Source organism: Juglans regia, chromosome 14 (assembly GCF_001411555.2).
Source record: "Juglans regia cultivar Chandler chromosome 14, Walnut 2.0, whole genome shotgun sequence".
NCBI classification, from domain to species: Eukaryota; Viridiplantae; Streptophyta; class Magnoliopsida; order Fagales; family Juglandaceae; genus Juglans; species Juglans regia.
The window spans coordinates 19,026,888-19,053,034 of NC_049914.1; the positions used below are offsets into that span (position 1 = coordinate 19,026,888).

At 36.7% G+C, this 26,147-nt stretch overlaps 1 protein-coding gene across 1 annotated transcript; it reads right to left on the reverse strand.

Annotated features, from left to right (window-relative positions):
• Positions 1-16,540: 16,540 nt before the first annotated feature.
• On the reverse strand, positions 16,541-25,167 carry LOC108988269 (transcription factor LHW). The gene is made up of 10 exons (XM_018961481.2): positions 24,401-25,167; positions 23,256-23,462; positions 23,074-23,155; positions 22,654-22,695; positions 22,511-22,570; positions 19,600-21,450; positions 19,166-19,267; positions 18,811-18,951; positions 18,592-18,717; positions 16,541-17,260 (listed from the first exon to the last, which is right to left on the reverse strand). Exons 1-10 carry the CDS (start codon positions 24,493-24,495, stop codon positions 17,186-17,188), a joined length of 2,781 nt encoding a protein of 926 aa, XP_018817026.1. The 5' UTR covers positions 24,496-25,167; the 3' UTR covers positions 16,541-17,185.
• Between the last annotated feature and the right edge of the window lie 980 nt (positions 25,168-26,147).

The window sequence follows — 26,147 nt, forward strand, 5'->3', positions numbered from 1 at the left end:
AAGAATATTTTTTATTTAACCAAAATTATGATTTTCTACTTATAATGATTTTGATATAATTATGTTATTTAGTTTTATATTTTATAGTAGGCCTCAATAGTAAATGAGTTAGAATTTATTACTTTAGTAAGAGATTAAGTTGGATATTGAGAAATTTGGGAAGTGATGATATTTTTAGGGATTGAGAATTTAGGTTTTTATGGAATTAAAATAGGTTATTTTAGCATCTTAGGCATAAATATTGAAATACATGTTCAATTGAAAATTTATGAAAATTACATGATTATTTTGTAGGTGACGATTTATATTTGTTCGGCATTGATGAAGAAATTTTCCATAGGCTAAGAGGTTCAGGTAAGCGGGGTTCCACTACTAGTTTTTGCATAAAAAGAAAATGAAATGATGTTGACTTTTAAAATCTACATGTTTGTTTTGAAAAGAAATGTAAAACAACCTCAGTTATTTGTTTTGCATTTACTCATGAAATATGTATAAGAATGAAATATTTTTTGTCATAACTGGTGTAGACATGAGCTGATTTTAGCTTTCAATTTCTGAACTATGAAAAAGAGCGAACATGAGATCCAAAAAGTTTTGCTTTGATTAAATGAAGAAGTTTTGTTTTTGTTATTCTTGAATATGTGAGATGATCTAAACCTATTCAGTATTATGTTTTGATATGATGTGTCATCTGAAAACCTTGGCTTGAATTTCTGATTCTGTATCTGAATATGATCTGGTTCTAATAATGTAGTATACTAGTTTAGAAATGAAAACCCTGCCACTGGTATAATAGTAGTATACAGCCCAGCCATAGGTATAATCGTAGTTTATAACCCTACCAAGGGGTTAAACATAACATATGACCCAGCCACGGGTATAATGGTTGTTTATATAACTCTACCACGGTGGTTAAACATGGTATGCGTCTCAGCCACAGGTATAATGGTGGTTTATAATCTTACCACGGGGGTTAAACATGGTATATATCCCTATATGATGCTCCAATATGATATAAAGATGATGTCTCAATTTATGATATGCCGAAAGATTTTTTAATAAGAAAGTTTTCTGAAAGTTTCATTCTGATGTTTTGTAACAAGTTTTGTTTCTACATTTTGAAAGCAAATATTCTGATTTTGCATTCTGAAAAAAGTAAATCTTTTGTTTTGCATTCCAAACTCTATAAATGCTCATGTTTAAATACTAGTATTTGTTATCTACTTACTAAGTTGTTGATAACTCACCTCTTATCTCCACAATATTTTTCGAATGATTTTGATAGTTTAGCTGAGGATCAAGATTATGAGGCATTGGGTGAGATTATTTAAGTATAGTGGATTAAGTATAGAAAGTTTTTATTAAGAAATTTTATCGTCTTTTGACGACTTGACATTTTGAAAAATTGGTTATATTAAGGAAATTAGTTTGAATCAAAATTTCTATATGATATTGGGAATTTGGAGTCTATAACTATATTGTTCAAATGTGAGTTTAAGTGATAGGAAGTAACTATCCAATCCATACAGAACAGGGGCATTACATTTAGGACACTATTCACTCTGCACAAGTGATACAGGATAATGAAATGCAAGCTCAAATTTCAGCTCCTTACACCACCGCCTATATCACCCAATCGTCATGGGCTTAGGCCAACATCTCTTCCCCCTTGGCTGCCTATAAAAAGCCCCTCCACCCTCTCATTTCTTCCACACCTCATCACCAACTCCACTTGAGCATTGAGAGTCATCTTCCCCCTTAGTTTTGAGAGAAACCGAAAGGTGTGTGTGTGCTTGAGTGTTCTTGAAGTTCTTGTGTTGGAAGTTTGAGTGGGCCACGAGATTTATAAGTTCTCTTGCCCTAGATCTTAGTTTACATTTCAAGTTGTGATTTTAAGTGTTGGATTAATTTTTGGATCAATTTAGAAAAAGTTACCATGCTTAATTCAAATTCGAGTTCATTAAGAATGGTTTTAAGTGTTTAAATTGTTTAAAGTCTAAATTTTAGCTATGGCATGTCTTAGCATATTTTGATATGATTTATTAATGTCTTAGAATAATCGTGGAAGGTTTGATTTTTTATTAGAAGGATGCCATGATAGGTTTTAATTCTATCTTGTATTGATCATCAAAACATGCATGGGTTTTAAGTAAGTTTGTGATTAAGGCATGAAGTTTGATTTATTCCACCTAGGCTTGATGATTAAGCATTTAGAAAACATTTTGAGTGAGATAAGAATGAAAAATACATGTTTTTGGTGAGTTTTGAAAGCATGCCTTTGTGATTTACACTAGGAACACCAAGCTTGATTAATGGAAGATTAAGGTTTTTTGCCATGATTAAGTGTTGGGATGAACGTGCTCACCCAATAATTGACCTTTATCATATCATTAAGGACTATAGTGATTATTTGTGACTAAAGAGAATTTGCATAAGCATGCATTCATAGGGATCAATACTTGAAATCACACAAAGGCATTAACTAGGGTGCATGCCACGGGTTGGGAATGTTTAAGCTAGTTCCACTTTGAATTTTACAATTATAAGGGTATTGATGGTTTTAGAATATCAAAAATATGAGATCCATGAAATTTGGTTAAATTTGATATTTGTTTGCAAATAGTGAAAAATTTAGGGCCTTAGTGGCAATTCTTGAGAGTTTAGGGGTATTTTTGTAAATACTCATTTTTGAACCATTTGATTATGAATATCTTCCATAGTGGAATAAGTTATAACTTAGTATGAATTTTATTTCAACCGCTACAACTTTTCAAACTCAAGAAATTTGTAAATTGGCATCTAACTTACACATTGATAAGTTATTTATGATTTATTAATAAATGCCACATTCATGTTATAATTGTCATTTTGAACATAAAATATCATGTTATAAGATACATTGAGTGCATACTTACATGACATGTGATATTTTTACCATTTTAGCATATTGCATCTATAAATTTCATTTTCGCATGAAAGCTTGCTACATATATGCACATGTCATGAAGTACATTTTTTAACATAGCATGAAAAATAATTTGTATCACGACTCCAAAGGCTAGGATAGGAAGTTATCCTAGTGGAACTCCTAGGATATGAAAATGTTTTTCATAGGGTGTGGGAGTGTTTTTCATAAGGTGTGTGGTGTGGAATGGTGAATAGTGGTAATAAGAAGAATGTCTCTTTTTAAAGAACGTCGGAGCTTAAGTCAAATGCTATGGCACCTAAGGCTGGTAGGTGTACATGTTATGATGTTATGATATTATGTTATGTTACCAATGTATTGAGATTGAGTCTACAGACAACGTAGTTTCAACGTGAGTTGTACTACGGTCACAGCAAGTACTCATAGTGCATATGGAGAATTGTGACGATACCATGTGTTATGATGTTACGATTAAGTATGAATTGCTAATAATGATGAAACTTTATGATTATTTTTTCCAATAAAGTGAAAAATATTCTTTGTACGAAAATGTGTGTCTCAGTTTTTATGAAAATGTTGAGAATCTGGATGGGTGACACATTGATCTTTCCGCATTACATGCATTTCATATTTATCATTCTTCATTCATAATTTATCTTTATGCACGTTGATTGTTTAATTTACTAAGATTTCAAGTAAATCTCACCCCTTATGGACCCACTATCATTCCACTCCGAATTATAGAAGTTGTGTCAGGACTGGAGGATGACAGACTGGATGGAAGGGTGGATCCAACTAATTGAGGAGGAGCCAACCCTCGAAAAAAGACTGGACCTTATCTTAATGTTTATAGCACTAGTCCTTCATGCTCTAGAACTCATGAAGCAGTTGATCTATCTTTGGAGACTTTTTATGATGATTAGTTGTACTAAGATTATGCTGCTTTTTGATTTGAACTTATTATAGTTATTAATGAATTGGGTTATTTTTAATTATTCTGGCATAAGTTTTACTTTCACTCTTAATGCGCTGCGAATATTGCATTCTGCTATTTGCACTTATAGGATGCATTGCATGTTAACTGTCATGTACGGGGGTTTGTAACATTGTGTTACATGTCTCGACGCTCTAAGTCTTCATTCTATCCCAAGCAGAGGTTAGAGGCGTCACATACGACGAGTGGCGGAAATTAGGCAAAGATTTCCTAACTTACGGGAAAAGAGATTCAGAGTGAGATAGAGGTCAAGAGACTTAGGAATGGTGAGATATGAACAGAGTGAGAGAGGAGGCCAACCGATGAGGAGCAGCAACAACACAGTGGCGTGGGCCATGGCAGATCTGAGAGGCTTGGTGTGGTGCTCCTCCGAGGCGATTGACGACAGGTACAGGAATGGCAACAACACACATGTGAACATAATGCGAGAAAAGGAGAGAAATAGAGGGTGGGAGAGCGAGATCAACAGATAGGGAGACAGGGCTTACCGACAACAGGAGATGCCAAGAAGAGGTGCAGCGACGACGAGGTGTTGCGGCAAGAGTCAGCGCGGCTAAGGCTAGCTAGGGTGGCGACGGCATGGTGACTGCCTGACACATCACCAATGACTCTGGTGTGGGGCACAGCTATGGAAAAGAGGGAAGATGGATGAGAAAGACAAAGAGAGCTCATGGTAGTGACACCAAAAGAGGAAGAGTACGACTTCCCCTAATGGGTGTTAATTTCAGGATCCAAAGAGGAGATCGGTGGAGCTTAACGATGGCCTTGGTTGGACTGCGTGTTGGGCTACAGGTGGTTGTGCTTAAGGTCACAAGAGAGAAAAGGCCACGGGTTGAAGAGCAAGAGAGAACCAGAGGGGGGGGGGGCGTAATGCAATGCAGAAGAGAAAAAGAACTTAGGGTTTTCTCCCCCCCTCTTTCACAAATCTGTGTCGTTTCAGTAGGGAGGGCTGGACTTCCCTCATCAGCTTATGGGGCTCACACACAGGCTTGGCCCAAATCTTGCATCCACTCACACTAAAAGAAAAAAAAACACACTTCCAAAACAATCTTGGGCTTCACACGGCCAGGCTTCACATCCTCCACCTTAAAAGAATTTCGTCCTCGAAATTTCTTAGCTAAAGTTCCCAAATGGCTCATCAAGCTAATAATCTTTGCCTCCACTTCCAATAGTACATTACGTTTAAAACCTCAAGGTAAGTTATGTAGTTCAAAATCTCCACTCGACAAGAAACAACTCTACAATACCCATTGATTTTACTGCTTCATTACCTCATAAATTAGATTATGCTATCCACCGTCGATGCCTAAGCTTCAACTTCCAAGCATTTATTTTACACCACACTTTGGTGACCCAACGGTCCCTTCTCAAGTTAACCATCAATGTCCATAATTCTTCCCAACCGAACGTTCAATCTCCAAAGGAAAGTATAGCCTTAAGTTTTAAATTCCCAAGTGACCTTAAGTCATAACTAATTCCTGAAGTTGAGCGATTTGGAATGACCAATTCCAAACCAGTGAGTACACCACTTGCTACAGAATTTAAACTTTCAGCATTTTTATCTCCTCAGACTAACGAGGAGGAACATTTCATGTCAAGTGTTCCATATTCCATTGCAGTAGACAGCATCATATATGCAATGGTTTGCCCTCGTCCAGACATTTCACAGGCAATGAGTGTCGTTAGCAGGTATATAGCTAATCTGGGTAAGTTTCATTGACAGGCTGTGAAATTGATATTTGGATATTTGAAAGGCACTTTGAATGTTGGCTTAGTCTTTGATAAAGAAAGTGATTTCAGTTAAAGGGTCGTTCGTTATGTTGACTCTAATTATGCTGGAGACCTAGACAAGAGAAGATCTCTGACAGGGTATGTCTTCACTTTGTGTGGTTCTGCCATTAGCTGGAAAGCAGCGCTACAATCTAGTTTTACCTTATCAACTATAGAAGTAGAATACATGGCAGCAGCAAAAGCAGTGAAGGAGGCCATTTGGTTTAAAGGCTTGATCAGTGACTTGAGACTACAGCAAGAGGGGATCTCTATGTTTTGGGACAGCCAGAGTGCAATACATTTGACCAAAAATCAAATGTATCATGAAAGAACCAAGTACATTGATGTCAGGTATCATTTTCTTCGAGTGACTATTATAGAAGGTGTGATGGCAATTCAGAATATTGCTACCATTGAGAATCAAGCAGATATGATCACGAAACCAGTTTCGGTATACAAGTTCAAACTTTGTTTGGACTTTATTGGTGTTCGAGGTTTTTGATTCCCTTAGGGGATTTGATGGAAGGTGTCAGCTTTTGGTATAATGGATTTTGTTTAGGCTTGATGGAATTCAAGGCAAGGTGAAGATTTGTTGAATGGTGGCTTGATTCCTATTGAAAAAGCATCATTCCAGAGTGTTCACTTGACTCACGCTCAACAATTCACTCAAGCAAAATTCAGACAGATTGTTCGTTTGACATCCGCTCGATATGCCTCTCGAGCGAACATCCTAAGCGAACCCCAGATAGGTTGTTCACTCGACACTCTCTTGACACTCGCTCGATAGTCACCTCAAGCGAGTCCTAGGTATATTGTTATCTTGACACTCGCTTGACAAGCACTAGGCAAATTGTTCACTCGACATTCGCTTGACACCTTGCTCGAGCAAATGTCCATAAAACTTAGTCCCTGTGTTAAGTATATAAACATATTTTTTGCACAAGGATTTTATAGTATTGCGGCCAGAATAGAGAGAAACCTCATTTTGTGTGATCAGTGAGTCATTGGGTGTATTTGGACTTGGGATTGAGGTCTTTTTCTAATAACTCTCTTGTACTCCACCTTTGTTACATAATGAATTCATGGAGGCCGACCCCGCTAGTGGACGTAGGCTTGTTCTAAGCCGAACCACTTCAATCTTGGTGTTTTGTATGTGTGATTGTCAATTTTTTTCTTTTTTTCTTTTTTTTTTTGCTTTCACTATTATACTTCTAATTCTCCACTAGACAACTAGTTAATCCCAACAAGGGACCCATCTGATACCCAAAAGGAAGCCCCATTTATCTAATAAGTTCCGATGGCCCAAGAACAATACAACCAAGCAAGCAAGATTTAAGAAGAAAGCGTAGATCATGATCTAGCTACTCCAATTTAATCTATTGTAGGGTCCAAACATCCCAACGCTTGGTTGTATAGTTTGGCCATATCTTTGAACTTTGGATGAAAAGGCAAGATAGCGAAATGGTGTTCACTCTGACACACTCAGAAATATGGCTGCCCGACATTTCAATGCTTTTGATCCAACTTACTCCTCAGACCTTGTAAAGAAGATGAAATGGGACAAAACTAGAAATATAATCTATCTATGATAAAAGAAATTAGTTTAGGAGCTAGGGCATAGGAACTCATGTATTGGTTTGCACCAAAATACCCCTCAATAGATGTCATTTTGGGTTGAAATATCCCCACTACAAATATTGATCTAACCAAAGTGCTCCTGCTACAATTATTGAGTTAGGCTAAAAGGTCCCTACTACAAATCCAAATGGATGAAAATATCCCTACAATAGATTAAATTGGACATAAATACCCTTGATCCAAATCAAACTGGTTAATTGAAATTCAATCAAAAATCCACACAACTACAACTTTGGATATCCATCTCATATCTCAATCAATCATAGAACAGACAAAAGTTCTTATCTTCATCTAAAACATCAAGATCACATTAGTTTGAGCATCGTCATGATCAAACCCACTGTGCTGTCGTGGGTATAAGAACCAGTAACCCACGACCCCACAGTGGGTCAACCAAATCAAAACCAAACCAATAGTAGTGTCATACATCTCTGGTGTGGAGATCTACGACACCGTCATGAGTCCAAATCTACTCAACTATGGACCATGTCACCGCCATCTGTCCAAATCAACCAACTTATAGACCATGACGTGACATGGGTCTAGCTTGACCAAGGGATGGACCACGGTGCTGCTGTGGGTCCAGATCAACCCAAGGATGGACTGTGATGTCTCCTTGCATCCAGATCGACCTAAGGATGGACCATTTTGCATTGGCGAGAAGCATTTTGCTGCCCAAGGTGGCGAGTTTCATGCTCTTTCCTGGTGCTCGCCAAGGTGACAAGTACTTTTGGTCCCCTGGTTCTCACCTAGGTTGCGAGCACTTTTGCACTATAGAGTGCTCACTTGAGTAACAAGCGATTTTGCTCTCCATGATGCTCACTCAAGATCTGAGCATTTTGCCAACTACGGTTTTTGCCTCGAAGGTGAGCACTTTTACTTTCTATGATGCTCGCTTGGGTTGCAAGCACTTGGCTTCCTTGTACACTTGCCTTGAGGGAAAGTGATGGTCTCCAAATTATCACTTCCAAGTGTAGAAGTGGATCAATTGTAATAATAGGAAAATCCCAAGGTCATTTCCACATGGACAAATGTGTTTGTGACTCTTCACTATCTCACAAATTATACACTTAATTATTGAAATAACTAGTAAAAGAAAATTAGTACTCAGGAGAGTAAGGCAAGTAAAAATGAAACAGTTGTAATACTTGATTTTAATACTTTCAAGTCATGAAAACTTTCAGGATTTAAAAGCAACAATAAAATAGAAACACTTCAGGATTTAAAGACAACTACTAATATAAATACAATCTAACAAACACTTGGGCTGCAGGATAATTTCCTTCCTCTGATTCAACATTTCAAAATAATTTATGGGTATCTCTTATCGATTACTAACTCAATCAAGATGTTAATAACTTGAAAATATGGAAATACACGTTTAAAGTTATTTGTACCAAAACTTAGAAGAATTCCTCACTGTAGCTACAACCATATTCAATTTTAACATTTGGCTGAAAGAAACCTTGATTAATTCAAGGTTTTGTTGTGCCTTATGTCAACAACAGAACAAGAGCAAGCAAATCTTTCAAATCCCCAATTTTTAGAATCCAATCCTCGACAATAGGAAGCATAGAATGTCTAAAAACCGACTCAAGAGAAACCCTAAAAACTTTTGATGGTTTGCTATGGAATGAAAAACAAAACAACAGATTCTTGCTCCTAACCGACACCCCTTCTCTCGTACCTCCTCTCCATTTTATACCCATTTCCAGGATCACTCTCTCTTTGCGCCATAGATTTTTCTTCCTCCATGCTCTGCACCCGTAACCATTTCTCTCTCACTTTTCCTTTGCCTTTCATAAACTTCCATCTAGAATCTTCCCTTCCTCTTCTTTGAGTTAGTAGATGTGGGCCTCAACTTTCCTTTGGTTGTATCATGAATGACTTAAGCCCTATTGCAGATGTGGGCCTCAACCTACAATACACACATGAGAATTTAAGCCCATATAAGTCTAAGTTAGTAAAATTGAGCCCAATTCTATTTTTAATGTGTAATAAGTCTTTACTCGTGTCAATAGCCCAACTATTATGCATTGTTTATTAAATACTCTTTTTGCAAATAAAACTTATTTAATCAAATGTAATAAGAGTACTTAAAACAACATTATTTTCCTTTTATCAGAAAGCATTTCTACTCTTTAGGATACTCGACTGGGGTGCGAGCACTTTGCCTTCTGTATAGTTAGCACTTTTGCTCTCCCTAATGCTCGCCCATGAGGGAGCACTTTTTCTCTAGATTAATGTGCTCGCATGGGGTCCAAGCATTTTTGCTTTCCAAGGTACTTGCTTGGGGTGAGAGCACTTTAAGTCCCATGGTGCTCTCTCCGGGGGGCAAGCTTTTCTCCTTTCACGGCGAAAGGGAATGTGCTTCCAAAACTTCATTTGCTTCTAGAAACTGATTTCCCTTTCACGGGGCTCTTTCACTTCCCATGTGAGCACTTTGGCTTTGGAAAACTTAATTGAATAGAAAAATTAATAAAAATTGATCATTACCATGATTGAGCTTCCAAAACTTATCCATGGTAGATACTATAATATAATTAATTTTTGAAAACTTCAATTTTGTTTTGTTTTTTTTTCAAATTTCAAATAATCTATATAGGGGGAAATGGGCACGTGCCATCCCACTAGTGTTGATCAAAAGCGAATCAACAAAATTATAAAGGGGATGAGTGATTAAAAGCGCAAAAAGAGTCGAGAAAACTCTAAAGCCTCAAGGAACAGTACTTGAAGAAATTACGTAGAAAATACTCAAAACTCAAATTCATTCTGTTAAGTTCACAAGTCGAAACCTAAGGAAAACCAAACAAAATGGAAATTTTGTCCAATTAGGCAATATCTCAATTATTAAATAAAATTAAAATACGTAGTAGCCATGCATGCAACCACGACGTTAATTTGATGCCGCAAAAACACGCTGTATTAGAGTCTTATCTATAATTTTGGTACCCATAGCAAAAATTATCAGCAAAGCATTGTCATATGTGTGTTAATGACCCAATTCAAGGAAGCTTAGACAACTTCTGGCCAAATTTGCATTGAACTTCATTTTCAAGGTAGTCTAGCGCCACTAATGAAGAATTCGATAGCCATGTATCATCAGCATGCACCCCCGACAACAACCACAGACCATGGACTTATAATCTTCACCCTCCCCTCCAATTTTTCATTAGCATGCACCAGTACCCCACGCACTGCAGTCTACATGCTCCACTTTCTACAGTTGAGATTGTGAAGCTTTCAACAATCATTTAAATGATCATCTCACAACAACTTGCAATAGTGCATCATCCTCTACTATGGTCTCGCATCAACGGCAAAACCAAAACAATCATATGAACTACTTTATCCACCATATGGCAGCCCTTTGTTAAAAAAACACCACATCATCACATACTCCAGATGAGTGGTCTATCCGAAGTGCTAAGAAAGATACAGATTGTGTTTCTGATTTCGATTCAAATAAATTAAACTCCAGAATATACTAGAAGAAAAATGGTAAATACACATCACTTTTCACTACACTTTACATTACTATGTTTTAAAGTGAGGGATATTTTTATAAAATACCTTATAAAAATATCATTTCACAAAAATACCCAACATGTATTATGAAATGTATTCTACAATATGTTATGCAGATATCATTACTCATATTAATAGAATGAAAGGAAGGTAAGTAATTTCACCTTCATCCACATCTCCCCTTCTTTCTTCCTTTGTTGTCACTTCACTTCTAGACATGTGAAAAAATACAGGAATGAAAGAGGAACTGCTGAACAAGCAAGAGAGAGATTCCCAATTGCACCAGTCATTAGTAAGCAGATTAGTATTATCAAATCCAAATGAGCTCTGATCCATAGCTTATGAGAGCAAATTTATTTATGTGAAATTCTACTCCTAGTCCGGCTTGTTGATCACACACCACACAACTTCTGATATGGCAAATCCGATCTAAGAGAAGTCCAGTCCATTTGTGAATCTCGTTCTAGTGAATCACTCGTAGTCCTAGCATCACTCTCCCCCTCTCCCACCTCCCATTGCCTCTGGGCTCTGAGCAATAAAAATTCCCTCTTCCCCCTCCTGTCGATCCCTTCCCCCATGTGAACATAGTCGGAAGTTCCCATCAGTTGCCTCTTCCTCGTGCGCATAATCCCCCCTCCCATCAGTCCCAGTAAATCGCTCGTCCTAGTGAATCGCGCGTAGCCCTAGCATCCACAGACCCTCTAAGTATTACATTGGTTGTTTTACATTGCAGGTGTGGATGGAAGAGAGAGAGAGATGGATTTTGGGTGTCTTGCTTCTCTGTGTTCGGCGGGTGCAGTGAGCTTTTGAGCAAATGTGAAATCAACCCCCATAGACGGACAAAATTTGTTGTTGGCTTTATTGTGCTCACATGCACATATTGTGTTCAAGAAAATGTGTTGTTGGCTTATCAAATATTGTATCCAGCGAATGTCCAATAGCTAGCCAGGAAAACAACCCCCCACATGAGGACAAAATCCAAGGAGCAACTTGAATATGGAGCGAAAACAATGAAGAATGAAGACAATAAAGAACTATAAACCCATGGATTAGCTTGAATATGGAGAGAAGACAATAAATACATGAAAATTGAAAAAAAAAATCTATAAAAAAAACCCTTGCGGCTTGAATATGGAGTAAGAGAAATCTAAAATCAACCTAGTCGTGATTTGGGTAGGTAGGGGTAAGGTAAAATGCACGTGTTTAAAAAAGATGTCACATTACTACCAGGTGTGTGGTGTATGAGACTTGCAGGTAGATGAATAGCATGACTCTTTATTTATTCCACATTCTCCTTATCTACATGTATCTTCAATAATATTAATGTATTATTATCTAAAAGAATTTATAATATGGGTAAAGAAGCTTTTATCTTCCTCTCTTTGTTAATTGGGCATTACTTTTTGAAATAAGTATTATATTGGAGTTTGTAAAAGTGAATAGATAAAGTTAAAAAAAATTGTTTGAATATGCTTTTTGTTTTAAAGTTTGTACAAGTTATATTGATTTTTATGTCTAAGTAATGATTAGGTAAAAATTAAATAAAAAATTTGAAAATTTGAAATTGAAAAGTATTTTGTATTTAAGTGATATTTGGGAATGAAATTATGAGGACCTTTTGAGAATTTTGAAAATTCTCAGATTAGCCAAACATACCTAGCTAGGATTTTGAAAAAAAATTAAACGGTCTAAATATCCAAGAGATGGGTGAGCGTGGATAGTATGTGATGTAAAAACTTTCAAATAGAATTTCTTATATTAGAATAGTTCAGGTCACTAGTTCGTATCACATATGAGACCAAAATTTGGGTCTTGACATGTTCAAACCACTGACTTTCTTATAGCTCAGTATTGAATAATGCTAGATACAGTCGTGGAGTGCACAAGCGCTGCGCAATCCTTTTGAAAAAAAGTGTGATCCATTATTAAAAAAATTAATTTTTTTCATGTGGATCTCGTATTTATTTACTTTTTTTCAAAAAGATGGCGCAGCGCTTGTACATTCACGACTACAAATATCATTTCTAAAAAAAAGAACAAGAAATTTCTATATTTTTTTAGATTTTATAAATCAAAACAAATGCAAATCCTTTCTTCACTTTATCAAATTTAATTTCATGTAAGGAACTTCATTTTATTTTTTATAACTTGACATAGATGCGTACCTTCGTTTAACAAGTCCAATTCAAGGTGATTATCTCCATTGCCAATAGATATAAGATTGGGCTAAGAATCGAGACCTTTGAGCTCCGTCTCAAAATTTGGCCGTGAATCCAAATTTAGCTCAACTTCTATCAGAGTCTGAGTTCCAACTTCGTTCTGTCAAGTCATAGTCAAAGCATGGAGTTCGTGTTGGGCCATTTTGGGTTCCGGTTTTAGCACATTCACGATTTTTTGAAGGCCCATTTATTTTAGCAAAAGCTATTTTATCTGTTTCTAAGGCGTTTTTACAGTAGAGCAAAAATTAGAAATACATCAACAATTGGTCAAAAATTATTTTCATATTTCTAACATCTTTTTTAATCGGTCATAAATTAAAAATATATTAAATATGTATAGAAAAAAAATTGCTTAGAAAAAAGGGTCCACTGCTTCTACCGTACATTTTCGAAGGCTCTCTATAAGGCCTCGTTTATTTTAGCAAATGAAATAAGTTAAAATTAAATTTAAAAATTAAATAAAATATTGTTAGAATATATTTTTTTAATATTATTTTTATTTTAAAATTTGAAAAAGTTTAATTTTTTATTTTATTTTGTGTGAGAATTTGAAAAAATTGTAATAATTAGATGAGATGAGTTGTGAGGAGTTGTAAAAACAAACGAGGTTTTAGAACTCATTTGCCAAAAGAAAATTGCACTGAGTTTTGCTACTCATCATCCCAACAGACCACATTTTTTTTTAAAAAAAATATTTTATTCTTTCTAAACTAATTGAATTATTCTACTCATCATTCATACGCCAAACATTTGATAAGCGAAAAAAATTAAAAATTAAAAAATTATGTGTAATGCGTGGTGTAAGGATGATGAGTATAATTTTTCCCACAAACTCCAAGTACCAAGCACAAACAATAATAAAACCAACAAATTCACATTCCACCACCATGATCCATGAATCCACATTCCACTACCTCACATAATCCAAATCCCACCACTACTACCACACATAATCAGCTTTCACCACAAACAATAATCTAACCTATAAAAATCCACCATCTTCATCAAACACCACCACAAATTACATTGTTTAAGATTAACCTACCATGAAAATTATAATGTTCAAGAACATAACCACAACTGGAAACAACTTCAATAGAGAAATAAAAACCACAAGGAAGCATAAAGCATACAACATCATCACATCAAGCACCGCCAGAGGAGCAAATCTTTCCATTCTCGTACGTAAAGAGGAATTCACAAATAACATTACAAGAAACATAAATAAATAAATATAGTTTAAGAATAATGTTAAGTTGCCCGATACCTATGGCCCCAAGTGTATCAATAGTGATGGAGACGGCGACTAAGAACAGCTAGGTTTCTGCAGGTAGTGGGGGAGAAGAATCGATTTCATCCGTTTTTGACTAAACAAAACCCGCATATATATGTTGACCCGATGAACCCGTTTTTATATGGGTTGGGCGGATCGGTTAGTCGGGCAGGTTAGGCCCAAAGTCCATTATGCACAGGCCTACCAATAGGTGCATTTAGTTTTCTTTTTAGCATGAGTGTTTTTTTTTTAAATATTAAAAAAACACACACAAATGCTTTGAAAAAAAAAAACAGATGCACTTATCGGTCACACTGGGGGGCATGGGTATCGGTCACCCTAGCAGCACCCATAGTTTAATAAGCAAAAACTTTCGCAAACTAGACCAGGCCAATGGGTTAGAAGATTACCTCTTTTGTTCTTGGAGCCAATGAAATCTGTTGAGTATCTAATATGTGACCTTTAGTGCTAAAAGCTAACACAAAAGCAACAATGGTGATAGCTAGGAATGACCAACGTATCTCAGGTGCTACTCAATTAAGATATCAAAAGAATCACTTGGTGTCTAGCTAGTTTACTTTCTCCTTCTTTAGCAACAATCCTTGCTTCGGCATTACCTTTTACAGCTACGATACCACAAACATATCTAGTTACGCTACACATCTTGTACATTCACGACTGCAACTATCATTTCTATTTGCCAATTTAATGTATCTTGTTAGTCTTGAATCTGTTGATACCTTCAAATAATCTCTAAATTAGGAGCTCGTTGCTAAGTAGGCATGTTTTTCACCAATGCTTGAGGGGCTCGAAAGTCTACATGAAGACCCATCATTAATGCTGCTATGATTTTTGTATAAGTTCTCGATGTCATAGCTCCTTCTGATTGCAATAAAGACGTTAGCCTTCGTGTCGCCAAGCACTTGATCAGTTGGTCTCCAAGCAAGACTTCTTGAATCACCAAGTTACTATGTGGGTTAAGTATTATTATAGCTACAAGCAATAGCCTATTGATCTTCTAAATATCCCATCATCTTCGACTCATTAATTCTCATCATCACACCCTTCAAAAACTTGTCATTACTATCACAACATTAGCAAATGCTTATAAATCTCGAATAGTGACTCAAAATACAAGTTTCACATGAGATACAAAGTACGTGGTGTCATAAACAAATTCAAATTTTTCACAATCATCAGAGTCACCCATTCATATCAATTCTTTGAGGGGAAGAATTTCCAGTTTTGGTAAGTTTGAGAATCTTGTCTTGAAATTACGAGATGTTGTGCTCACATTGTCGAGATTTATTAGAATTATAACTAGTATTAGCTATTAGTTACAAATTAGTTAGAGGTGGTTAGTTTGTTAACAAAGGATTTAAGCTCAAGTCTTGTATATAAATACATCTCATGTGCACGAAGCAGATACATTGCAATAAAATCTTTCATTTTCACTCCATCTTCTCCATTCTCTCGAAAATTGTCTCTTCTTTCCCCCAACTCGATCCATTTTCCAATTCAATTTGAGCGGAGATAGAATAAAGCTTAGATAGAGTTAGAATTTGACATTTTTGCACAACCATAAAGAAAATCTAAAACTCGAAATCTGAAAGTCAACTGGAAGCGCCCTTATACGTCACGTCATTCGTCACATTAGGGCTCATTTGAATACAGAAACTATCTCACCTCATCTTATATCATCATTACAAATTTTTTAAATTTTTACATAAAATATAATAAACAATTCAACTTTTTTAAATTCTAAAACAAATAATATTCTAACAATATTTTATTCAATTCATTTAAAACCATCTCATATTATATCACTATCCAAATAAGCCTTAAGCTGCATGCTAATTTCATTCATTTTATATTCTCTTTCTTTTTTCTCAGTTTCGTTTTTCGCCATCCTCTGTAGATTGACTTCTGATATTACTTTTCAATTGGTTGGTGATGGACAAGTTTCTAGTTTTTACGTGGTTGTCCTTTTTTTCTTTTTTTTTCTTTTCCTTGGTCTTATCCATTGGCTTTTGTTAATTCAACGTGAAGTGCGACTTTAAGAATTTTTAGAAAATGCGAATCAAATCCCTTTATTGTTCTGCTCTTTTCCCTTTTGCTTGATTTTCTTAATTCCGGGAGGAGGGCTGTTACTTGAAATGTTATAGTCGGACATGTTTGAGAAGATATTCATCTACACAAATATAGCAGTACCATAAAACACAATTAAGATCAATTAACAGGAAAATCCCAAGGCAGAAAATAAAAAATAAAAGACAGATCGTTTTGTTTGCTAAAGGCACTTCAACACCTCCAAATTCACGACGTTCCACAGCTTCTGTACAAATTTGAACCACAGAACCCAAAAGTGTATCATCCAAATCCCTCTTAACAAATAACCATCACGTTAAATTAAATAAATCTAAGGTCATCCATCCAAGGTTTGTCATCGATGGCCTCCATTAGAGCTGCCAACCATGGCTTCTTTAATACCTCTCCTCGAACATTCAATTCCCTACAAAAGTTCTTCAGGAGCATTTTACTAACTAAACAACGCCAACCCCACAAACCTCAGTCATAATAGGGTTTGTGGGGAGACACGAGTTTGTCAGAAGTTAAAAAAGAGGCTGCAGCCTTAGACTGGAATCCATGTTAGTCATAGCAAGCAGCATATACTGAGCTCACTCTCAACATATCCACGCCAAGAAACTGTACAGTAGGCAATTCATTGCACACTACTGATTTACTGGGCCTTCCAGTTGCGGGTATCGGGGCAGCTCAGGGGAAAGAGTGGACCACATATTGTTGGTATGGATTGCATTAGCTGATATTGCACGGCTTCATGGCTTCACGGTTTGCTCTAAAAGGCGAACTAGCGACATAAATATTTCCACCCTCGTTATGTCCCTATTTGCCTGTATAAGAAAATTGAAGTAAACTACTAGTTCAAAATTGGCCGAGATGGCAGATAATCATGAAATAAATAAATAACACTGAAGGAATTCCAACTGCAGGTAGCCACCGAGCCATGCAAACATGAATGCTTGAGGCATCATAGCTCGAAGAAATAAAGATACATATACATATATATATATATAGAGAGAGAGAGAGAGAGAGAATACTTTTCAACAAGGCTTAACCACAGGAAAAAGTTGGGGTATTACTTCTAAACGATACAGAAGTCGGGAAGACTTTATGCAAGAGATATAAAGTTCTGACATGGAATGTGACCAGATTCACCTGCTCGAGGAGTTGCCCCGGGCAATTGGACCCTACCACTCTATTTGTCTCTCACAAGTCACCCTGAAATTAGGGGATCCAAATTGCTTTGAAACAAGCTAATAATTTTTTTGAAGTGCTATCTACCTTCTTTTTTTATTTAATACTTGATAGAGAATACAAGCCTTGAAAAGTAAATGGCAGGAGAGGTCTACACAAAGGTCCTCAAGTTCTTTCAAATTGTGAATGATATGCACTAGCTGATACGTACTGTACTAAGTTAAACTTTTCATTGAGAGAACTTCATCAGGGAATTCCATGCTTCTGGAAATTATATCAAGCAAGGGATAGCGAATAGCTAAAATTGTCTGTTCTTCTAGCTTGTTCCCTACATATTCTGTGAAAAAAGTTCTTCCGAGGGAAGAAACAGATCCATTATATGGTGTGTTTTAATGATAAATTCAGATATCACTTGGTCTATTGGGTTACGCAATGAGCTCTCTCAGCAACAGTTAGGGGTTTGGATTCAAGGTTTGGCGTTTCTAACTTTCTAAGTAGGTGCTGAAAGAAAAATGGAGTGGTGGAGGGTGAAGAGGGCCAGACCATATGTAGTTAAGGAGATCCTATGATATAGGGTGTGGACGTTTATCCTCAAGGGTTGGGGGCATGGGGGTTCTTTCACTTAAATCAGCTATAGGGTGATACCAATATTGTTTATTCATCTGCCTTAAATATGATTTGTGTGGTAACTGCCACTAAAAACAGTTTTTCTAATCTTATATAACTTTGCTGAAGATAACAATTAAATGGTAGCATCTTATAGTAAAATTCACGGACATCCAAGTTTAATAGGAGATCTGAATTGCAAGACTGGACATTGGTGAGAAGTTTCTTTTTGTTGTCCAGGGTGGATGCAATGCAGGAGTGCATACATATTTTTCTTTTGTTCAATGAAAACATGCCAAGTTTTCAACCATACTTTCTCACGAAGGTTCTTTTTTTCCGAGGCTCTGGTTCAAAATATTACCTCAACCGCAAAGTGTGCCCATACTTTGTCATTCCGAGCTTCCATCACCCCCTTCAATATGGTCAAACCCAATCCTCTGATTATTTCAGCTATTTCTAGGAAGAAACCCCGTTCTTCACAAAGCATCTGTAAGAATACGAAACAACAAACAAAAAAAATGATCAGTCCCATAGAACCTCAGGCTTAGATGCCCAAGATCAATAGAATGTTAGTCACTACCTCCACAAGCATCTGACGAGGTGGATTCAGATCCTCAACTATGATGGGGCAGACCATGGATTGTGAGCCAACCTCGTATGCCCAAGTTGCGCCTCCCTCAAAATTGTCTTTCAAAAGCAGTCCACCATCTTTACTAACAATCTGTCAATTTCAGGGAAGGAAATACAATCAGAACATACCCATTCTAATTGTCTTTGTTCAGAACCCAAGATGATGAGAAAAGAGTACGAAAGTAATTTCTACTTTAGAAATTACAGCTTAGGTAAATAAGGAGAACCAGATATTTTCACCAACTTCAAATAGAGGCATCGTTGAAGGAAAAAAGCAAGGTAAAGAAAGTTGATACTGGCCATACCTTGGAATCCCCAGTCTGTTTTAGCTTGTCAGCATGCTTTGTGACACTTTGCAGGAAAAGCATATGCTTAATGGTGCGTTCAAGTAGTGAATCTATGCTACACTGCAGACCGAATGTAGAGTACAATTAGGGCTGGTTTGGAGCATAAGACAAAACACAAAATTCTCATCTCTTCTCATCATTACACCTTTTTCAAATCATCATACAAAATATAATAAACAATTCAACTTTTTCAAATTCCAATTCAATTTTTTCAAATCCCAAAACAACAATAATATTAACATATAATATTTTAAACTTTCAAACAAAACACAAAATTCTCATCTCACCCTTTTAATGCAAAACACAAAAAATAAAATAATAATAACAATAATACTAAATTCTCTCACATAAACAAAATAATGATAATGATAGTGAAAGAAGAAAACCATTACTTTTGCACCATTTGGCACGATTTCCCGCAATTCTTTCACACGATCTTGGATCATCTGCCGATCCTTTGGCCTGGGTCTTGGGTTTTCCCCAGGTTTAAGCCTTTTCCGGTTTGATTTGTTGATTTCATCAGGCTTCTTAGAATATGCCGTAGACACACTATTATCGCACTTCACATTATTACCCTGCTCAACCCACGAACTGATGTGAGATCCATAAATGGAAGTAGCTTGAGAAAGGTTTCCTGCATCATCCTTGCTACATCCAGATCTAAGATAACTAGCTTCTACAGTCCCTACTTTTTTTCCTCGAGGCTTAGGAAGACCAAGTAACTCTCCTTGCACATGATCAGACATACCAACCGGTCCATAGGTGCCAGAACTACTAGGAACAGAGGAGCTACTGATATTTGTCAATGCTGTCCTGCACGACACATCATCATCCAACCTCTGCTTGGAAGCAGAGTGAGCCCTGGAGACCACAGCATCCAGAAGATGGTCACTGCCCATCCCAGAGAAGATACCACTCTCTGATATCCCTTCACATTCTGAAAATAAATCTGCACCCACATCCAGCATACCCATTAACACTGAAGAATTCTCACACAGATTTTGCAAATTTGCATCTAGCCCATCAGCAAGAAAATTATTCCTGGTGTCATTGAGCAGCTTATTTTTAAACTCCACACCCAAAATATCAAATAAGTCGTCCCCTGACGGAGGCTGGGCAGATGTATATTCATGTTTACCAATTGTTGATGGAGTCCGACTTCCATTATCACGGTTCTGGCAATGAGCAAAAAGACCAGGGATATGCTCGCTCATAGACATATGCTTCTCTGGATGGGCGTGCAGGATATCAAGGACCTGAAATGAATCAGTATCCATCTTCTGTTCCCTGGGGGCCAACTCATTTTCATTATGCTTCATAACTGTGGAAATATGTCTCTGATCTTCTCCCGAAAGCATGTGACCAGCAGGTACTTGATCTGCACGGCTACTTGAGGAAACCCCCCTTGTTTTGGATGAATGAACATACTGAACCTCTGTGTTGGTGAGATGTATACCAGAAAGATTAGTGTCAGCTGCTCTACTTGGGGTTGGAAGGGTGCAACAAACTGAATTTGGCCTTAAATGATTACTGATTCCACCGTGTAACTTACTTCCCCCACACAAAGATGTAACAGAACCAATGTGGGGATCGAGCATTAGGCCTCCACTGGTTCTCAGTTGAGACATTTTAAAGGTACTTGATACACTTGAGTTTTTGTTAAGATGATCTTGTACGGCAGAACCCGAGAAAATCTGTTGCTCCATTGAATTTTGGGTGGTCTTACTTCCACCCAATTGGCTAAAACCAGGTTGTTTATTGTAACCAGATCTAGAACTGTAGAAACGAGCCTGCGGGTTCAGCCATGCACCAGGATTTGACGGAATCACTTCAGCTCCCACAACTCCATTCTCTAATTGGCTGTCGAAAGAAAAGTTTGGTTTCACAATGGAAGTAGCTTTTGGTTGGCAATGCTCATCATGGCATTGGGGCAACATTTGGGCCTGATCGGGAGGTTGACATTTTTTATTTTGAGTCTCTCTTATTAGAGGATGAGATGATTGGCAAACAAGTAATGAATCATGAGATGAATTGCTTTGTTGATTGCAGATGTCAACCATCAAAGGCAAGGAATTTGTCACTTCAGAAGGTTCCACAGATACCGGCACTCCAAGAAATGGAACCCCAATCTTTTCAGCAGTATCTTTTGTTTCATAGTTGTTAGAAAAAAGAGCACTAGGTACACATCCTAGCTGCAGGATTAAACTTCTCACATCATTCACGAATCCAATATTCTCCATGATCTGAAGCAAAAGTATCAAGACACTAATTTAGAAACTTTGAAAGCATCCAACAGTATCTTCAAAATTCAAAACTGCAGTAGAATGTTCAAAATGGAAGCATGGAAGCATGGAATCAAGCACGAGTACACAAAAAAATATATCTCATTTTTGCTGTAATTTCTCATTTTCATATCACTTGCTAATATGGCTTGCAGGGCTATCGCACAAATATTTCTTGCCACAGCATCAAGGCATAGCTGATGGCCATTCGTGCATAGAATCATTCTAATCACATTCAAGTACAACGAAATGGAATTGCTACATCAATCAGGTTTCTTCAATTCACCCCAGTCAAAAAGCGTTCATAACTAATCGTATCGGGGATTTTGGTTACAGTTGGTTAAATGCAATTAATGAGAATAGTAATTCTTAAACTGCATTTGACGAGGTAAATGTTAGCTATTTTTCAATAAGAAGAAGAACATCTCAGACCTTGCTCAATAAATTTCTGTTCACAATGGCGGTTGAATTGGCAAGCCAACCAAACCAACAAATTGATCAATAGTTGGACATCTTTTTTCTTTTACAAGTGATCAATAGTTGGACATCTACATCTCAACAGAAGAGCAAGTTGTATGGTGGGGCTGGTATATGAAATCCAAATATGGAAGGAAAAGACACTGATGCTTGGATCAAAATACACGATATTGCACAAGGATTGTGCCAAAATATTTACAGGTCATGTATTTTGGCATCTAAATTCATAACATGCGATCCTTTTAATTTAAAAATAGGAAAAATCTATACACCATACTACCATCCCACTTTCATCCCACTATGTATGATGTGGCACATTTATCACCATTAAATGATCATTTATTACATGCTTCTTTATTATCTAATGGTGATGAATGTGCAACATACCACTTAGTACGATCAAAATAGGATGAAAGTGTGGTGTATAGCATTACTCTTAAAAATAACAATAAAAAAGGAGAGACAAGTTTGGGGTGTTATTTTAAATAACAGAAGTAACCAAATAGGATAGAGCGCAAAGAAAACCTAAATAAATAGGACTTACAGACAAAGAAGAACCAAGTTGAACAACACCATGCGGAAGAATGGGAATAACTGCCACTGTCTGCAAACAAACACCAATACATAATTAAACAGTAAGATAACAAATATAATTAAATAAGCAGAGCATATAGGCAGCTATCAGACCTGAATCCCAGCTGCAAATTGGTGAAGAACCTCATTCAGAACCTAGAAACAGACATAAACTAGAAGTTACATTAAGTAAAAACCAAAAACAACCCTCAGGCTTTAGCCATTTAGAGAGCCATATTCATGAGGATTTATAAAGAGGCATCATTCATTTCTCGTTTTAAAGTCATCTATTTATTTCGAACTCATTTTACTCATCAAAAGTTTGTGCCCCGGGTAGGATCTCTCAAAAGGCTCAAAAAAAGTTTGGTACTACCAAATGGAGCCATCATTGCAAAGACACCCAGATTACCATATATTCACAAAAACTGACTCAAGAAAGGAAACCCAACCACTCATAAGTTAAAAACATGTCATCTAGATTAACAATAAACTCTCTTCTATTCAATCAAGAAGCCAAAATTCTATCACGTATACCTCTGGTGGATGGACAGCCCCAGTGTAATTGTTTGAAAGAATCCACTGATGGTTTCCTGTAAATGCTGCTCGACCTACTATCCTGAAAAAATTAATAAGAAATGGCACCTATGGGATTAGTTTCAGGAAAGGCACTTGAATAAAGATAGCAACTATAAAGGAATAAAGTAAAAGAACAATACCCTTCACCCACAACATTAACTTGATTATTTATCATCATAACATTAATAAGTGAATGCACTCTGTCCCCTGCTTGAATCCGAAGCTGAGAGGAGCGAATTTCAGGAGAATCCCAGGATCTCTCACACTCTCTAAAGGTCTCAGATCCAGCAATGTGTAGTGCAGAACTTGCAGAGGGTTCATAATAACAATCTTCCCAAATCAATAGCCTGCAAAAAAGAAAAAACCATTGTATTCAAACTCAAATACGAAGAGAATCATCATTTATTAGAAGCCTCGATAGTTCAAGATGTCTCAGCCTGTAAAACTTGTAACTTTTTTTCTGCGACAGGCTACCCAAAAAAAAGTAATCATTTTTTCTTCCACCGTTCTCCCTCAGCAGACAGACAGACCATGAAAGAAGGTAACTGATCAGTAAATTACCTCACGCATGCCCATGATAGAAGGTAACAAGTTTACTGGAAGCAAGAAAATAAGACCCAAAAAGAATCAAAGTGTCATAGATTCTGATCCAAAAGATTCATCCACAAAATTCAGTCCAACACACAGTGGGTTTTTCAAACCACTACAAATCTACTTTCACCTAGATTCTTGATGACAAAACAGAACCAACCAAAACATAACCTTCCAAAACAAGAAATATAGAGACATCAGATTACTGAATCAAATACAAGATGACAGTAACCAATCAGACCCTAACATGTCGATAGTGACCTAGAACCAGAATCACAAACCCTATTCGCAGAATAAATCAGATCTCTCCGTTTGGTCACGGAGAAAATATAGGACTGACCGTAAATTAAATAACAAATCCACGAACTTTTCACTATTTGAAATCTGACATGAAACTTTTGAGTATCTTCTCTATTTTTAATATTTCGCTTGTACTTGAGATCTGTCTAAAGAAACAAACTAAAACATTCACAAAAACGAAAAGAATAAAAAAACTGAACTTTATTTTTCGCCACTTTTCTTTCACTTTCTCAGCAACCAAACGGAGATGTACCTAGCGTTCAAAACTCGAGGAAGACAAACTAATAGGAGCTCAACTAATTAGCCAAGTTGACTTTGAGCACTGACGAGATCAACAACAGCAACAAAACAGAAAAAGCTCGAAGATCTTATTTTAATTCCCTCGGGAACTTACTTAGGGTTTTGGCATCCGATCTTCCAGAACACAGCATAGGACCACTGACTCGGACCGCACAGCGTCTTGAGCGCCTCTTTTAATAAGAACCCCATAGCTTGGAGCTCGGAATCACACGCGTCAACGAACTATTTGGATAGCACAAGTACGCACGCACGGGAGAGAGAGTGAAAGATCGAGACGGATAGACAGAGAAACAGAGACAGAAAAAGTCACCACCGGCGGAGACCAATCATTTGCCGGCAACTTATGCCTAACTACCGCGGCACGATCCTCTCCCCGCCTGCTTCGTCCTCAAACCCCCACTCCTCTTCCTCTCCGGATCCAAGTTCACAGCGACCATTCTCCGGTCAGCCATTCAAAGACAGAAAGTTGTAAGGGGATAAAGCACGAGAGCAAGATAAAGACAGAGAAAGAAGGTCAAGCACTAGAGCTCAACCTTCTAAACTATGCCACAAGCTTCGAGCTTGAATATGCCCATGATTTGAGCCATTTTGCGCTCGAAACAAAGGGAATTTCCAAAAACTCAGAAAGGAAACAAAATATACGAAGGAAATTAGAACAGAAACGAGAGAGAAAGAGAGATTGTGGTCGGGTGTGTGAGTGTCGCGGTCGGAGTCACAAAAATGGTACAGGCTAGGAGAGGGGTTGGTGAGGTCGACTTCAGCTTGAGGGTGCAGCTGATGGTTGCCTCTATCTCGATCTCTTTCTCTGTGTTTGTCTGTCTATTCTTCTCCGTGTGTAGGAAAGAGATGGAGGAATTCAAGTGTGTGCTAAAGTGGGCGGCCACGGCCAGACATTATAGTATTACCACGGGTTGCTTTTGAAAACAGACACCGAGATTTCCGAAATTACGCGCGAGTGCCACTGTTGTGTTCTTTTGTCGGCTTCTGTGTTTTTTTTTTTTCCTTTTTATATTTTCTAATTTTTTTACGGGTGGATGAATGACGTCACGTGTGTCATTTTCCTTTTTGCTTTCTGCTTTTTGGTTTTGTTGAAATTACGTAACGTAAGGCAGTGGGTGGCGGAGAGAGTCAGAAAGGTTCACCCGATGGAAGCGTGTGTAATTCTTGGAGTAATTTTTTTTTTTTATCTTAAAACTTTATTATCTCTAATTATTAATACAATTTATTTAAATAGATATTTATAATTTCCCATTGATTTAGTCTGTGTTTAAATATTGAATTGAGTTGAATTGAGATGATAAAATATTGTTAAAATATTATTTTTTAATATTATTATTATTTTAAAATTTGAAAAAATTGAATTGTTTATTATATTTTATGTTAGAATTTAAAAAATTTGTAATGATGAGCTGAGAGGAATTGATGAACCAAACGAATCCTTAATTTTAATTCTCAACTTCGTTGGCAATTTTTTTATATTTACTTTAATATTTTGCATCTTAAAACTTTTTTCTCTTTTAGGCTCATTTAGATTTAGAATTGAACTCAATTCATCTCATTTCATCAATAATTATAATTTTTTTAAATTTTTACACAAAATATAATAAACAATTCAATTTTTTTAAATCTTAAAATAATAATAATATTTTATTCAACGTTCATCTCAACTCATCTCATCTTAACTCGCTACGAAAACCTCAGCTGAGAGTTATCGTATTTATAGGGAAGGTAATTTTTTACCCCATAGTTTTACAATTTGATGCACACGGTATTACAGTAAACATTTTAGTTTTATCTAATAAAATAATATTATTTAATTTTTATTTTTATTTTTATTTTTT

Bases quoted from the DNA above. Each gene is read 5' to 3' on its own strand.
- LOC108988269 (XM_018961481.2), bottom strand. From the start codon at position 24,495: ATGGGGTTCTTATTAAAAGAGGCGCTCAAGACGCTGTGCGGTCCGAGT. The intron at 22,571-22,653 runs GTCTGATAGCTG...GTTTGTTTGCAG, and splicing joins AATTTGCAGCTGGGATTCAG to ACAGTGGCAGTTATTCCCAT. The intron at 19,268-19,599 runs GTAATGGTTTTC...TTCGGTCTGCAG, and splicing joins TCGTGCCAAATGGTGCAAAA to TGTAGCATAGATTCACTACT.